The sequence below is a fragment of the Accipiter gentilis genome, chromosome 4, assembly GCF_929443795.1.
Source record: "Accipiter gentilis chromosome 4, bAccGen1.1, whole genome shotgun sequence".
Taxonomy (NCBI): Eukaryota; Metazoa; Chordata; class Aves; order Accipitriformes; family Accipitridae; genus Astur; species Astur gentilis.
Genome location: NC_064883.1, coordinates 21,883,954 through 21,899,443, shown reverse-complemented (window position 1 = coordinate 21,899,443; position 15,490 = coordinate 21,883,954). Strand labels below are relative to the sequence as shown.

At 39.0% G+C, this 15,490-nt stretch overlaps 1 protein-coding gene across 3 annotated transcripts in view; it reads right to left on the bottom strand.

The window, feature by feature from the left end:
* Positions 1-2,703: 2,703 nt before the first annotated feature.
* LOC126037902 (1-aminocyclopropane-1-carboxylate synthase-like protein 1) overlaps positions 2,704-15,490 on the bottom strand; it is a 14,520-nt gene continuing 1,733 nt past the window's right edge. For 2 of the 3 annotated variants that reach the window (XM_049798814.1, XM_049798815.1), the window contains 12 exons: positions 15,281-15,351; positions 14,392-14,461; positions 14,002-14,068; positions 12,363-12,460; positions 11,533-11,610; positions 8,727-8,827; positions 6,878-6,964; positions 5,638-5,683; positions 4,921-5,062; positions 4,693-4,835; positions 4,382-4,535; positions 2,704-3,675 (listed from right to left, as the gene is read on the bottom strand). In XM_049798814.1, the coding sequence (XP_049654771.1) occupies positions 3,506-3,675; positions 4,382-4,535; positions 4,693-4,835; positions 4,921-5,062; positions 5,638-5,683; positions 6,878-6,964; positions 8,727-8,827; positions 11,533-11,610; positions 12,363-12,460; positions 14,002-14,068; positions 14,392-14,461; positions 15,281-15,351 (1,227 nt within the window). In that variant the 3' untranslated portion in view covers positions 2,704-3,505. Of the gene's footprint in view, positions 3,676-4,381; positions 4,536-4,692; positions 4,836-4,920; positions 5,063-5,637; positions 5,684-6,877; positions 6,965-8,726; positions 8,828-11,532; positions 11,611-12,362; positions 12,461-14,001; positions 14,069-14,391; positions 14,462-14,548; positions 15,223-15,280; positions 15,352-15,490 lie in introns of those variants that run through there. The other variant, XM_049798816.1, reaches the window with a different exon arrangement.

Below are 15,490 nucleotides of genomic sequence, written 5' to 3'. Positions count from 1 at the left end.
GTTGGAAATGCCCGAAGCGGGTGGGAATTTAACAATTTTCCATTCAGTGAAAGGTGCTTTAAGTGTTCTAACATCCGACTTTCTCAGCCAAACCACTGAGGTCCAGGGAAGTGGCAGCAATGACTCAATTATCCCTTCATTAGGGAGGCCCGCTGTAGGGGGCCTGGTTAAGCATTAATATCAAAATCAACCCCTCCACAGACAGCTAGAGATCCAGAGCACATTTCTGAATATGCCAGGGACTATGTTTTTAATTAATACTGGATCATTGTTTACCTTAACTAGTGAACCACCACATCAGAAAAGGGAACAAATAAAATTTTCAGGGGTAGGAGAGGCTGAGGAATATGGGTAGCAAGAATTTCACTAACTCACACTTGAAGGATGAAGGCATATGACAGAATCACAGAATAGTTTGTGTTGGAAAGGACCTTTAAAGGTCACTTAGTCCAACCCCCCTCCCCCCCCCCGTCACAACTTGCCATGTAACATAAAATCCCCATGGGCTTTTAGGGATACATGGACAACTTTCTGCAAAGGCTGTACAAAGGGGATTTGCCAGTAAAGGGGGTGGGAAATGGGACATGGACAAATGCACAATTTTTTACAGCTGGGGCTGGGGAGTAGTGCATATGGAACTGAGTAATCTATACACCAAATCGATCAAAATTCATAACAAAACATCCTCAGAATCAGGCTCAAATAATCTGGGCAGGGGTGGGAAATTTGTGGGAGGAGTACCCCTTAGAACCACGTGAACTTTCCTGTACCAAAACAATATATGCTGGAGAATGGTTTGCATTTGGGCAATGGCTTTGCTGGGAGGGGAATGCTACCGTCCTCTGCCAAAACATGACTATTATGCAAACACAACTAATAAATGTGTGGCTCTGTAGGCTCCTTCTAAAATGAGGCTAGAGTTCCTCTCTTGCTGCTGTGGCATGCCACATGATGATCACCTCATTCATCCTGGCAAAACCTGGATGCACACAAAACCCAGGAGCTGGCCCCTACCATTTGAACTTAGCTGTAGGTATCCAATACTAGCCTTGCTTTGAGGTAATGCAGCCTTCAACTTCAGGTAATGCAGTTTTCAACTTTACACTGAATATTATACAAGAAGCAAAGATCACATTTATTGTGGTTGGTGATATATTGTATATTATGATTAGTAAAGCCTTAATGGCCTTACAGAACTGAGAACAAAAATATTAATAGATGTAGTACTGTAGTTTCAACTGCTCTTTACATTTATTGAATTAGAAAGCTCAGACAAATAAATTGTAGTTTTAATCTATTAACACACAGATAGACTTAGTACATCTCTTAGCTAACAGAGTACATTTCTCCAAAATTATGAAAGATGAACACAGCAACCCTCGCTTTTCTGTTAGAAATCTCTACATTATCTCTTTCCCCAATGCTCATAAGCAGGGTTTCAGGTTAATGTAAGAACAGATGTATTGGGGTAAACCTAAATTCTGTGTAGTAGCCCACCTCCAATAACAGCCAAATGCCAACTTAAAATGCCTCAGGGAAGGGAATTAAGACCTGGGCAATCACCATGTTACTTCCTGAAACACTCTTGTAGTTCAGAGGTGCATGTTTAGGACTCCTCAGTAGACTGAACTGACTCTCCTAGTTCTGCTGTATCCTTTTTGATACAAGGGGACCTGAACTGCATGTAACCTTCAACAGCACACATGCAGGAACTGTGGATTTTTTTATAATGACAGACTACTTTCTGAAGCCATCTATTTCTTCTCTAGTAATTTCTAACATTCAAATTCCCCTTAACAATCCCCCCTGTTTCATGGGGGATCATTACTGAAGAGTAATGATCGTTAGACCCTATCACATTGCTTTTCCTTTCATCTACAGTTAATTTCATCTGCCAAGTGCAGTCAGCAAGTTTTCTGAAGGTCTTCTATTGTGTTTTTTTACCAACCTTTGGTTTTTACAGGCCTGAAAAGCTTACTCATTAGGTTTTTTTGCTGTTGGCGCTGTTTCACTCTTCAGTCCCTGTCAAGATCAGATGAGTATGTTAAACACCAAAGGCCTCTCTACACAGCAATAGTGTGACACATCTGAAGTGCTGGGGCCCAGTATTCTGGGCTCTCCAGTACAAGAAAGACATGGACATACTGGAACAAGTCCAGCAAAGGGCCTCAACAATGATTAAGGGACTTGAGCATCTGAAATATGAGGGCAAGAGCTGGGACTGTTCAGCCTGGAATAGAGAAGACTCAGGGGGGTTCTTATCAGTGTGTATAAAACCTGGACATGATGGTGTAAGGAAGATGCAGCCAGGCTCTTCTGGGTGTCCAGTGACAGGACAAGAGGCAATGGGCACAAAATGAGAAAAGGAAGTTCTGTTTAAAGACAAGAAAAAAATTTTCAGTAAAAAAGAGTGATTGAACTCTGGAACAAGCTGCTGAGAGAGGCTGTGGAGTCTCCATCCTTGGAGATACTCAAAACCCAACCAGACCCAGTCCTGGTCAGCCTGCTCTGGCTAACCCTGCCCCACACAGGGGCATTGGACTTTACGATCTTCAGAGGTGCCTTCCAGCCTCAACTATTCCATGATTCTATGAGCTTTAAAAATTGCTGTGTGGCACATTATTTATCTTTATGTTATTATCCTGAACAGTGTAAGGTTGCCAAGTTTAAATGCCATGAAAAACAGGTCAAAGGCCATGTTACTATCAGGAGCACAAATTCCAAGTTTATTAGGGATCCACAGTGAGACAATCCTCCTACTGAGCCTTTACAGCAGCAGTCTGTTAATTTTGCAGTTCTAGTTTTCTCTCACCAAATCTTAATAATGGAGCAAACGGTGAATTAGTTCTGCAAAAACTTCAAAACCCCAACAAATCAAAACCAAAGCAAAAAAGTCGCCTTACAACTCTGCCAAATGAGTATACATTACAGACCTTCAAGGGTTTTTTAATAGTTAATGTATGAAAACACTATCCAATGAATACAGGCACACAGAAATAATCCGAAAGGCAGCTCAGAAGCCAAAAATCTAAATGCTTCTCAGTACTTACTTAGCATGCATATACAGAAAAGTGTATGCTTAGAGAGAGATCGTGAATATACAAAAACATTTTGCCAGCTACAGTACTTTCAGTATTCTGATTAAAATATACAGTACATAATACATAGTAATATGCATAACCATTTTACCAGTGTTTTCAAAATTTCAAAATTCAGCAACTGTGCAAGTATATATTAAGACTCACTGATTTTACTGACACATAGTACACTTGAAATGGAGTAAAACCAAGTGCTGTGCTTAACAGAGGCTAATTTCACAATATCCAGGAGGTCTACTTTCCTTAAAATTCAACATTAGCAAGTCCACTTGCAAGATTATTAATGCCAGGTCACAGCAAAGTGAGAGTGTTATGCACGGTTACAGCCAAAAATACTGAAGTTACACACACCTTTAGTAAACACAAGCACATTAAACTATATTGAGTCATTAAATGCATATATGATTTTAATAAACAAGTATATTTTTTAGCTGGGAGACATCTTTTCCTCGTGTGTTTGAAGGTTTGCCTGAAGAATCTTTTTCTGGATTGCATAAAGCATCTGCAGTAGAAGATGTGTTGTCTGTGACTGGTTCAGCAGCGTAACTGTGCAACATTTGCTCAAGTCTCTGAATACCTGTAGAAAGGGAATGGAGAGGGAAATGCTGACTGGATGTATGGGGAAAAAAAAATCACCACGAGTGTGATTAAACACTGAAACAGGTTACTCAGGGAGGCTGTGTAATCTCCATCTTTAGACAGTCTCAAAACTTGACTGAATAAGGCCCTGAGCAACCTGCTCTCTGACTTAGAAACTGGCCCTGCCTTGAGCAGGAGGTTGTACTAGATGAACCAAGAGTTCCCTTTCAATGTACATTTTTCTGTAACTCTATATGCTCTATATGCTTCGCAAACATGCACTTTGCCAACAGTATAAAGCATTCATTCAAGTTTAAGTATTTTACAGCATAGGAGATGGATACTTCATATCCAACATGAGCCACATAAAACTGAAGGATGGTGGGGAATTCCCACATGTTATAAAGCATAATTTGAAAGAGTAAAAATCCTTTCACATAAAATTTAGTTCCTTACTTCTGATGGAGTAAAAATAAATTTAAAAATTAAATTCTGAAAGCGTTAGTGGTTTAACATAATCCATTGTAAGTGCTTTGTAACCAATGCTCTGGGCCAGTCTAGTATTTCTCAGTTCACACAAACACTAAAAATGCCCCTCACAAGCTGAGAGAGAATAATTAGGTTTGAACTCATTATTTGTAATGTTAACATTTCTTAAAACTTGCGTGCTACTATTTGCCATATTAGAAGTAAAACCCACTTACACAAGTAAATCTTATCTACAGAATTGGAGAAAACCAGTCTAAACCATCCAGGTTCATAACAATAAAAAGCTTTTCCAGGACTAATCAGGAGTTTTTTATCAAGGAGCTTCTGCCATAATTCAAGTTCAGCTTCAAATGTCTGTGATTTTAAGAACTAAAAGAAGAAAATAATCTTGTATTAAAGGTTGAACAAGCATATAAAGCCATTGAAAAGATTTTCCAGGACTTTGGTAAGTGTGTAACAACATGCACAAGTAAACTTTACACTTCCAAGTTTTATATTCCCACCCCTTTTCAAACTTCTTACATACTTTTCTGAAGTCTGCCCATACATAGAGTCCACCTGAACTTTTGAGCACGGGTATTCCAACATCTGCAAGCCCATCCACAAGAATATTCTGCGCTTCTTTAAGTCGCTTCTTGTTGGTCGGAAAAAACACATTATCCAACCAATCTATCAAAACAAGAAAACCATAATTTTTTCCACCTGCAATGGGAAAATAAAACAGTTCAATAGAAATATTTCCAGTGTGGCTAACCTCTGTCCCTAAGGAATTGACTGAGAACATGCTGAACAGGTCCAGGACAGCTATGGAAGACAGCCAGTTGATTCACAGCTTTCCGAATTTCATGATTTCTGGTGTACAATACTCCAACTCTGATACCGCTCATACCAAAATCCTTGGAAGACAAAAAGAAGAGAGCGCAGTGCAATTTTACTTTATGTTTGTGCTTTGTCAAGTCTAGAGTCATTGTGATGCGTAGGAAAAAAACCTACCTGGAGTAAATTCTCAACACTGCCAAATGGAGTCCCAAGCATGATAAAAACCAGCCAGCAACTTCTGAACAACCTTGTGGCAGGGAGGTCAGTGGCTTTAACAGAGCTGCTTTACAGCCAACTGAAAACATGCTTGGCTTATACCCTTGGGCTCTCCCCATTATACCCTACTACTGTTTCCAAGCAGTCATCAGTTTACTGTTCCCTCCAAGAAAACAAAAGGCAAAATGCTACAGATCTGAAATGTGCTTTCATGTTTCAATGCCTTTAACACATCTGCATTAACTGTTGCTGTCAAGTAGATGCCAAATTAAACTCTGAACTTTAACAAATTTTACACTACCAAAGAAGAAAGCAAATTAATAAACAAAGAGAAACTCAGTTTGGCACCTATAGCACAAATTATGTCAGGATAGCCCAAGTAATTTTTGTGGAGAAATGTCTTCAATTAAAACACAAACATAGTATTTTGACCTACCTTGCTAAAACCCCACATAAAATGTGTCCGTTCTGGATCTGGTAAACTGAATGAGAAAAGAGGAAGACAAGAACTGTTGCTACGGAACAAGTTATGCAGGTTACAAAAATGGTTACATTTTAAAAATTGTAGTAATTTCTTAGTAAAATTTGTATTTAATCCTTTAAAGTGACATGACATTTTCTCAGAGATCTTTTAACAAAACATTACCCTATGACACTGATCTCCCAAGTGTGTGCTGAGGCACTGATTTAAAAAAAAAACCAACAAACCAAACAGAAATGATGTGCACTAAGATGTAATGGTCCAGTTAAAATTTCCAGATCCCTGCTGCATAGCCAGTGATCGCACATGTATTAAAACAAAAGCAGTATTTCCACAAGTGATGCACAACTGCTCTTGTACTTGATGGACAAGAATTGTTTGCTCAACTACGCTGCATTTCAGGTTACGGAAGGGAGAAGTGAATACTTAGGGCATGGACCTACATAGTGCAGTGCAACTAAACAAAATACGCCTCAGTGTACTGCTGAAGATGATGTGGTTTTTTTTTCCTTTGGGCGACTTTGTCTAAGTAGGGCCAAAGCTGGAAATTTCCATCTTCAGCCTAATGGAGCTGGGTGAACTTTCACAGTAACAAGAGTATCTTTTTTAGGCTTCATATATGGTTCATGATCTTGTTTGGATGAGGGCTCACTGGGCTTGGTTGCACCTGGATGGACTTGGAAATTTCCCATCAGTATGAAACTTACACAGTTATACAAAGAAAATCACATACTTTTGGGGAAAGAAGTTTTGTTAGTCAGATACCAATAGGTTTAAATATTCTTGAAACATTTATTCTTTTCATCACCTGTTAGGAAATTAAGAGCCCAACAGCATACTAGTCAGGAAGGAGACTCATTATAGCAGGTAACTTGCACAAACTTAGGGAACTTCATTACCGTTACAGTGAGAATCTTACACTCAGGCTGTGTGACAGGTAACAACAAAGAAAAGCAAAATGGCAAAATGACTAAGGGCTCTGTCAATTTCTATTGTTATTACTGTATCATAGACATTAGCTGGAAGCAAGAGATCTGCCATTTAAAGCTGTCTATGAAGAAGTTTTCTTGTATTAATTAGTCTCATCGTTGCAAAGACTTGGATACGAATTAGTTCAAACTATACCAGTTATACTAGCTAACCAGAAGATTTAGGATTAAATATCTTCTAATCCCTGCTAAGAAATCACACTTACCAATCTAAGCTAAGAACACTGGTGAAGGTGGTATCATCATAAACAGACAGCATGTATATTTCATCCATTATTACATGCAGTTCATATCTATGTATAGAAAAATACAGGCATATTAACATATTTAAAAGAAATTTATTTGCATATATATATATCTTAACTACTGCCATGGCAAAGTATCCATAAGCATGCCTATTTGCTATTATATTCCCCCTACAAATTTTACACAAAGAGGCCCCAAGGTTTTAAGGTCACAAAGTGTACTGTGAGCACTTGTGCATCACCAACTTCTATTTATACACATTCTGTACTTCTCAGCAGCAATAACATTCCATATATGTGAAACAAAACCCAACTGCATGCTCAATCCAATGGTTCTCTGGAATGTGCATGGTCCTACCCAACTCTTATTTAAAGTTTAAAATGAACACAGCAATTTATTACAAACCCCTTTACCCTGCAAGATTTGTTCAGTGAGACTTGAAGCCAAATGCAGATGTTAGGTTTAAAAAAAGACTTGTCATGCACTTACAATAACTCCCTGATACACCCTTGCTGAGAAAACCACAGTAAACAGAAAGCCATGTTATCATACTTGATACCAGCAAGCCATGCACATACTTAGAAACACTGAAAAAATTGCGGAATGGTTTTCAACACCCAATTAGTACAGTTACCCTCTTCCAAGAAAACCTCATTTAATCTGATTGCTGACTTCTATATTTTGTTTTAAAAGGAAGTTTGGTTTCAGAACAGTTTTTACATTAAAAATAAAATTATTGTTTCTAATCCTTATCCTCTAACATTATTTCAGTACCAACTTAAGTTGGTTGCATCCTGAAATCCATGGGGCATGCTGAGAAGAGATAGATTTGCCTTTCTAAAAACTTGGTAACTGGAAGTAGCGTGCTGAATTCCACCAACCTCCACTGTTGTTTCCATGAAAAGAAAATCATGCCAAAAATGCAAGAATGATGCGTTATTCCATTTGAAATTTAAATAAAGCAGAAGTATTCTTTGGTAATTAATGAACAATTAATACCAACCTACTTTATATAAGATTGTCAGAAACTAAGCATTGTTAACATTCAAAGTCTGTACAGGACTTTGCAGTCATTCTTTGGCAGAAGCTCACTGAAATAAAGGAATACATCTTTTCCTAAAAAAATATAGATGCTTTTCAAAAGGAAGTGTTTTTTCTCCATCAGTACCCACAGGATTCAGGAGACTGTTAGAGCTTAGAACATGAACTCTGAGCTGGGTAAGGACAAAGGAAGGCGAATGGGGATGAGACATTTCAGAAGTATCTTCCTGTGATGGAAAGTGAATTGCTTGCACATCTTGAGCTAAATAGGTATAAAAGATGCTACAAAACTTCAGACCGTTGATTTACTCCTTGCCAATTCAATTTCTTTCCCTCAATATCAAATGTTAAGATTTTCTTATTTTGATAATGTTTCAAATGACAATGCTGGCCATGTTTACTACTACTGCAAAGGACTGATAATCACCGGTTGTAATTTTTCTGAGCCATGCATCAAAGCAGGTGAATAAAGAAAGATTGCTAGGCAAACAAAAAGCTTTTTAACCACACATAAAAGAAAAAAAATCCCAACAGTACTTCATTCAGAAAGACATTGTTGGATCCCAGGTTAAGCAGTTTATTCTAGTGTTCCCAGAAAGGCCAAGTAACAAGGATAGTTACACAAGAAACACGATCAGGACCCTGTCCACCATCTCCTCCGAACATGTACAGGCAAAGAACAGGCGATCACCAAAGGTGATTTTTCATCACTGCTATATGGCATTAACAGAAAAATAAATACCAAACAAATAGCACTAGGGCTCAAACCTGTGCGCAAACTCTAGACATTCTTTCAGTAACTGTGCTGGGTAAATGTCCCCTAACGGATTGTGGGGGTTGATCAGGATTAATGCTCTGACTCGGATGCCCTGAAAAAGAAAAACTGATAGTTGGTGACACCAACAACGTCAAAGCAATGACTAGCGGAGACGCCATGAGGAAGTTTGTGAACCTTCAGTGAAAACCAGCTTTTGAAAATTATTTAATTACATAGTGTAATTACTATACAGGCTAAGGCTCCAGCTACTGACCTTCCATAATTTATCCCCTACCACCCCAAAAACCATACTAAATAGTTTATTTGAAACACCTACTGATATCAACAGGCAAGATAATGGTGTTGTAGGGATTAATTACAGATTAACATTCTACAGGCATACTTCCAACATAATTTCCCAGGACTGAGCAAAGTTACTGTTGATAAACATGGGAAAGCTGAACAGAAATTGGACTTTGACCTCTAATAACCTGCCGAGTAATGAATTTTTCAGTGTTGCTTGTTTCTTTAAACAAGTAATAGAATCTGCAGAAAACTGAAAATTTAATTATTCAGTGTTCTGTGAGATGCACAGAGGTCTTGGGCAAATAATTACTTTTTAATTATATTTATCAACAGTGCAGAATTTCTGTTACAGATTTTATCTCTCTACAGAAGCTAAATATTCTACTGTGTAATAAGAAGAGTCCCGCATGATCAAAAATTAGATCACAAGTACAAACATAACCAGTCTTTTTTAACTTTACAGCTATTTTTCAGAAAATCATCTATTTTCTGTTTACTAAAAAAATCCTTAACGTACATTAACATAAGCTATATGCAGCAAATGTATTTTGATTGTACACAATCAAACAGTGCAACGACTACAGCAGGAACCTTCAAGACTTGAAACACATCAACATGAGGAGCTGACTTATTACTTTGTGTTTGGGATAAACTTGAAATGAGATAATTATTTTTTGTTTCCATGTCTTTAAGTTTTAGAAAATCTCACCCACTGCAAATTCTCACTCCACCCAAGCCTCCTCCAAAGGAGATTACTTGCAAAGACCAGCTCCCAGGGAACTCCAGGAAATCAAGTTCAGTGATGAGGAAGCCCTGGTATTTGCTTTCTCTGCCAAGTGCAATTTAACACTTAATGGGTACCGTGAGCAAGAACTTCACAAGAAATTAACTTCCAGTGTATTGCCTTTCATTCCAGGAAGCAATTACCTGAAAACGCGGTAAGATGCAAACACTAAGCACAAACAGCTGTTCCACAAGTACTCCTTGCACAATAGCATATTTAGTGTAGACATCTGACGTGTATTAAGCAGAAGATGCTGAATGAGGCTTTATTGTTCATAGGAACAGCTGCTGTGGGACAGCAGTTTCTCAATTGCTGTTCTAGTCTAGTTCCTCCAGCTATTTATGATACTACATGTATCCAAAGCAGATGTTTATAATATTATTTGTGAGAACAGTTTCAGCTCTCGGAGGCTGACAAACACATGCAGATCTCTAAAGAGTTAATCTGGTCTGTGATCCAGCGCCTTGCCCAGCCAGTTCATGCCCCGACAGCCACAGTAACACAGCAGGGATGCTAGCTGCCTCCCTCTGCTAGGATCCAGGGAGAAGTGTCTGAGTGCTTGGGCTCACATGGGCTGGCAAAGGCACAGGCAGATGACACAGACATACAGATGGCGTCTAAACATAGGCACCATGCTGATCAAGCAATTAGTGAACTAGGACAACTTCATAGCTATAAAAAAAAAAAAAAAAGTTATGCACACATTTGTGTGTATCCAAAATACCCCCTTCTTTATATGTGACCTTACTTGTAACTGACCTTTCTAAGTGACCTCTCTTGTAACTATATGGTTTACCTACTGTTAAATCTTGTTTTCTGCCCTTGAAGAGGACACGAGAAGTCTATCGCGCTTCATGTTTTGAAGTCACTACCATCGTCACCACATCTTTGGTAAAGTGTTTTACTATTCAGCCTGTGCCTCCTCCGCTGGATCTTTTCATGGAAGAGCACAAACAGTTAAGTGTAAGTGCATTTATAATCTTCCATTAAGTGAGTGGCTTATGAAGATCAAGACAGTAAAAATAGGAAACATTTTAGCCTGAAATACTGGTGAGCACTATTTTGCGGACACTCACAAACCCCAACATTTCCACAGGGAAGAAAAGCAGTTCCAAAGACAGAGAGGAATGTGCAAAAAAACCCTGTGTGTGACAAGCAATAATATCCTCATTTATGCAATCCTGATCAGAATAAAATCACTGAACATAATAACATTCTGTTATCACAGAATAACATCACTTAAGTATTTTGAACTAACGAAGTTTCCTCAACTCTGGAAAAATTACATTTGTAGTTTTTTGTTTGCTAGCAATTCCTTGTTAGCTGGAACTCAGAAGAACCCTCTTCAAAATCACATTAGACATGTTTCTTTAATTAACCGAGTGGGTCCTTACAGTAGCATATTCTCTCTTCTGAGGGTCGGAACAATAGCTTGTTTACAACACTTTGAATTCCATTAAAACCTACAGGGAAGAAACTTGATCTTGAAACACAAGTTAAGATCTGTTCTTCATAAAACAGAGTCAGGGAGTTTCTCTGCATTTTGTTACAGTGCCCAGATTTTATAAAATCAATTCAACTCTTGTTGCCAGAGTTGGACCCACCTCAGTCACAAGACTGAAAATCTGCAGAGGTGAAACTATACAAATGCTTCAGTGCTGAGAACATATGCTGCTTACAAAATAACTAGGAAAAAAGTGAAAATCAGAAATCAATGTTATCGATACCTGCTTTTTAGCGCTCTGTAATGCAGCTTCTAATTTTTCAACTGTTAACTGGAAAGGGTGACTTTCTTCGTCAGTCACCTACAGAAGATAAAAAAATCAGCAAGAATAAAAAGATATAAAGTACATTAAAAAAAAAAAAAAAGACAGTGAAAAAACACTCCCACCTAGTCAAAATACAATTGATACTGGCTTTTATAAAATAAGAAAGTTAATCAAAAGAAGTTTCTCACGGCACTAGTTCAAGGAGGGAAACCAGCAGTCTGACAATACTGTTATCTCCTCAGAATCTGAAACTAAGATCAGTCTTTTCTATATAATTCAATTATTTTGTTTTTAAATGTTGCCCTTGCTCAAGACTATGCTATCAGTGACTTACAGAAGAACTTGTGTTCCTGAAAGATCACATTTTCTTTTCCTCTGACGGTATGATTTAGTCTTATAAAAGATGCTACCCCGCTTTGACTTGCCTCACAGAAAACTGAGCTTTCAAAGGGGGAACCAATGTTCCACAGCTTCCGTGGTAGATACATCTTTCAGTGCTTATGGGGAAAAATCTGCAATCCAAATTTACTCGTAGTAGGAGTGACAGACTTAGAGCTGACAAATTATAATTCAGCATGTCAGTGCAGAACAGTGTCTGCACAGAATGAATGTAATCCTGCACATCAGATGACACCAGCCTCCTATCATGCTGCAGTCTGAGAAAAAGACAGGCTGTCTCTAAAAGTGCTAGACTGGTCCTGTCTCTTTACTTGCACTTGTGTTTTCAGGTTTTTTTGATTGTTCCCTGTGAAACGTCTGTTGAAGCATGTGAATAACAAAAGCTTTACCTCACTGGACAAGGGCACATGGACAGGCTGTATTCCACCATATAGCCATGTTTTCGAATTTATACCACCATAGTATGGAGCTGGAATAAGATATCCATCTAAAAACATTAGAAAATGAAAGGAACACTTCTCATGAGCAATTATTTCATTACAGTCTAATAGACTAAACTGACACTCTCAGAATTTGACATCTGATTTAATCTCACATTTAGGTCTTAACTATAGCCTAAACCAATATTTAAACAAAACTGAAAATTTAGCATAGATCAGTCAACCTGAATTCTCCCCCAATTTTCTTCCTTAGCATTCGCAATAGCAGATTTGAAACTCATAAATTTTCAGTAAAAGGGAATGGACCCGATCAATTAGTTTTATTTATTTAAATAATAATGACAGATTACGATCTTGCTCTCAATATTTTGCTAATGCTCTGTCACCATTGCTTTTTCATCAGGAAGTGCTGCAAACCTCAACTACTTCTTTCTGGTTGCCAAAGTGCTGCCTTGCAGCCAAGGAGCCTACAGCACTGTGGAACTTGCTTCCCTCCTCCTTTTTTTCTGCTGTGAAGTAGCCCCAGGTTAGTGTTCTCCTGGAGATGCTCCAAAAGCTCTGCGTGACAGGGTTTCAGACAGGACAGAGTGGGCTTCCTACGTTAGCCAAGGGGTAAAAAGGAGCCTGTCAGTGTTCAAGCGGGAGAGTTCCTGTTAAAACTGTGCAAATACAACGAAATCCGAACATATTAAAATAGCCACAGATAGAAGTCGCCTTCAGTAAACATCATCATTTAAAGCTACACAAAACTCACTGGTTTCACAGCACTTTTGCCACCGATTCGCTGAAGTCATTGCACCACATTACTCCACATCCTTCCACCCACCTCCCCAGGGCTCTCGGTGCCAGTAACAAACAGGGTGTTACGGGGGCGGCACAGCCTCCTGCACTGGAGGTCACGTAAGTCATCCTGCTCACCTTCCTTCCTTGGCAGGTCTTCGTGGGTTTCCCCATTCTCAGCTGACCGCACGACTATGCTGCTTTCCTCATCCCAAACCAGAGAAGAAAACATTTTCCCTTGCTGAGCTCTCTTTTTCCTCCTACTGTCTACCTCTGCTGTGAGCAGGTTGTTTCCAGGGACTCTGCTCCTTCTGCTTTGCATTTCCACCTCTGCTTCTTCCTCACCGCCACCCTTGTTTGACTGGGAATCCCTCTTTTGCTGCAGCTCCATTCCCCTGACCCAGATTCCTTCTACATGTTTTCCTTACACAGTTACCCAAATTTTCTCTGGGTCCCAGATTTCAACCCAGTCCATCTCCCTCCCTGTGTGCCCATGCCCTCCAGCTTCCTTCGTAACTTTTCAAAACACACTGCATTCTCTTGATACCCTTCTCCTCTTCCTGTAACTCTTAAAAAACTATAGATTGCATTTCAGAAAGCAAGTGGACCTGCTGATACCTCAAACATTTTCCACCGTTCTAGAAATAGAGGCATTATTTCAAAGATGCTCTGCCAGTGACAAAGAAATACCATGGTTTTGCTTCATTCAGGCAGTTAGAGTAACAGCAGGCTGTCAGAAGTCACAATACGATTATTATATTCACGGCTAACAAATGTTCTTAAGTAAAATAATTAGGTTTTTACTCACCACCAGGGTCACATAACACAGTTGACAGAGTAGCAAAAACAGCACAACAGCCATTCATAACAGTTACCTGAAAGAAGTAGTACAAACTTTGATTTAGCAATGAAGTATTTAGCAGAAATACCAGCACTTGTTTAAATTCACAAATACATAAATATCAGCACTACTTTAAATTCCAAAAAACGGTGAAAAACCCACACTACTACACCTATAACACTAGTCCTTGAGTGTTACACCTTGCCCGCTTTTTCAAATGGAAAATTAACACTAGTAAGGCTTTTGCAAATCTTGCACATAACCCTCCTGTAGTATCTTGCTGACATTTGTGTTCAGATTTATTTATCTTTATCAGTTTAAGAAAAAAAAGATGCAAAGATAGAGCACTTGTCTTACATGTTCCGGATTCAGTGCTTTTGCAGCTCTGGCATAGTCAGTTAGAAATTTGGCAATTTCTTCTCTGAAGCTAAAATACAGAATTGAAGTCAAATATGCAATCGCATATTACTCAGGAAAAAAAAGCACAACATACACACACAAGAATGAAGCTTACCAAAACCAGAACAAATGCATTAATTCATTCTGTTATGAAAGCCCTCAAGATTTTGATTAAATAATATAATTTCCTCAGATATCCAGTGTGCTGTATTTTGTGAGACAGAAGCACAGAGAAGCCGTTACCTTGAATAACAGTGACTGTGACTCAACTATTATTGCCGTACACTGGAAAAATGAGAAAATAAAGCATCTTTGAGCCTGAGTGGGATCTGGTTTTGGAGAAAGGACAAGAATTTGGGTACCAGAAACAGTGAAACCTGAGTCAGTGACAATTCTTTAGATCAAGACAGGCTTTCAGCCCGAGTGAAGGCGATGCTGGAGTTCCTATCGATCTTCGAGGAGAGCCAGTATCTCACCCCTACTCTTCACAGCCCCCAGAGTTTCAGTTTATCCCTCATCAAGACTAGAAGAAATCATTCCAGGAACGATTCACCACAGCTCCGGAGGAAATGTCAATACATGCTCTCCTGCTTGCCAGCAAGCCCCCAGATTTTTGACCTTTGGCGTTCCGGGTCTTTGTGGCACATTGAGGGTGGGGAGAAAACCAGAACAAATATCCCAAAACGTAACTCCTGCACAGGCACCCAAAAGCCTGCCAACATGCAGGTAACAGTAACACACCTATCCTTTGGGCTTATCAAAAGAATGAAACCACACCCAGTGTCACACCAGCCACTACTAGCGCTGACAAAAAGCAACGTGATAAATAGGAAAATAAACTTCGCACCTTCTAGTACCTCGCGTATCAGAATACTGGAAAAGATGAGGCTCCAGATAATTCATGTCAGGTCTTGTGAGCTGGTGACATGAAAGAGAGATACGGTAGAACACAGCGTTCGTGGGAGTTTCTGTTCTGCTGTAGCAGAGTAAAACTTTATTATTTTAAAAACCCCACCGTTATTGAGGACCATTATGGAAATGGAGAATATAAAAATTC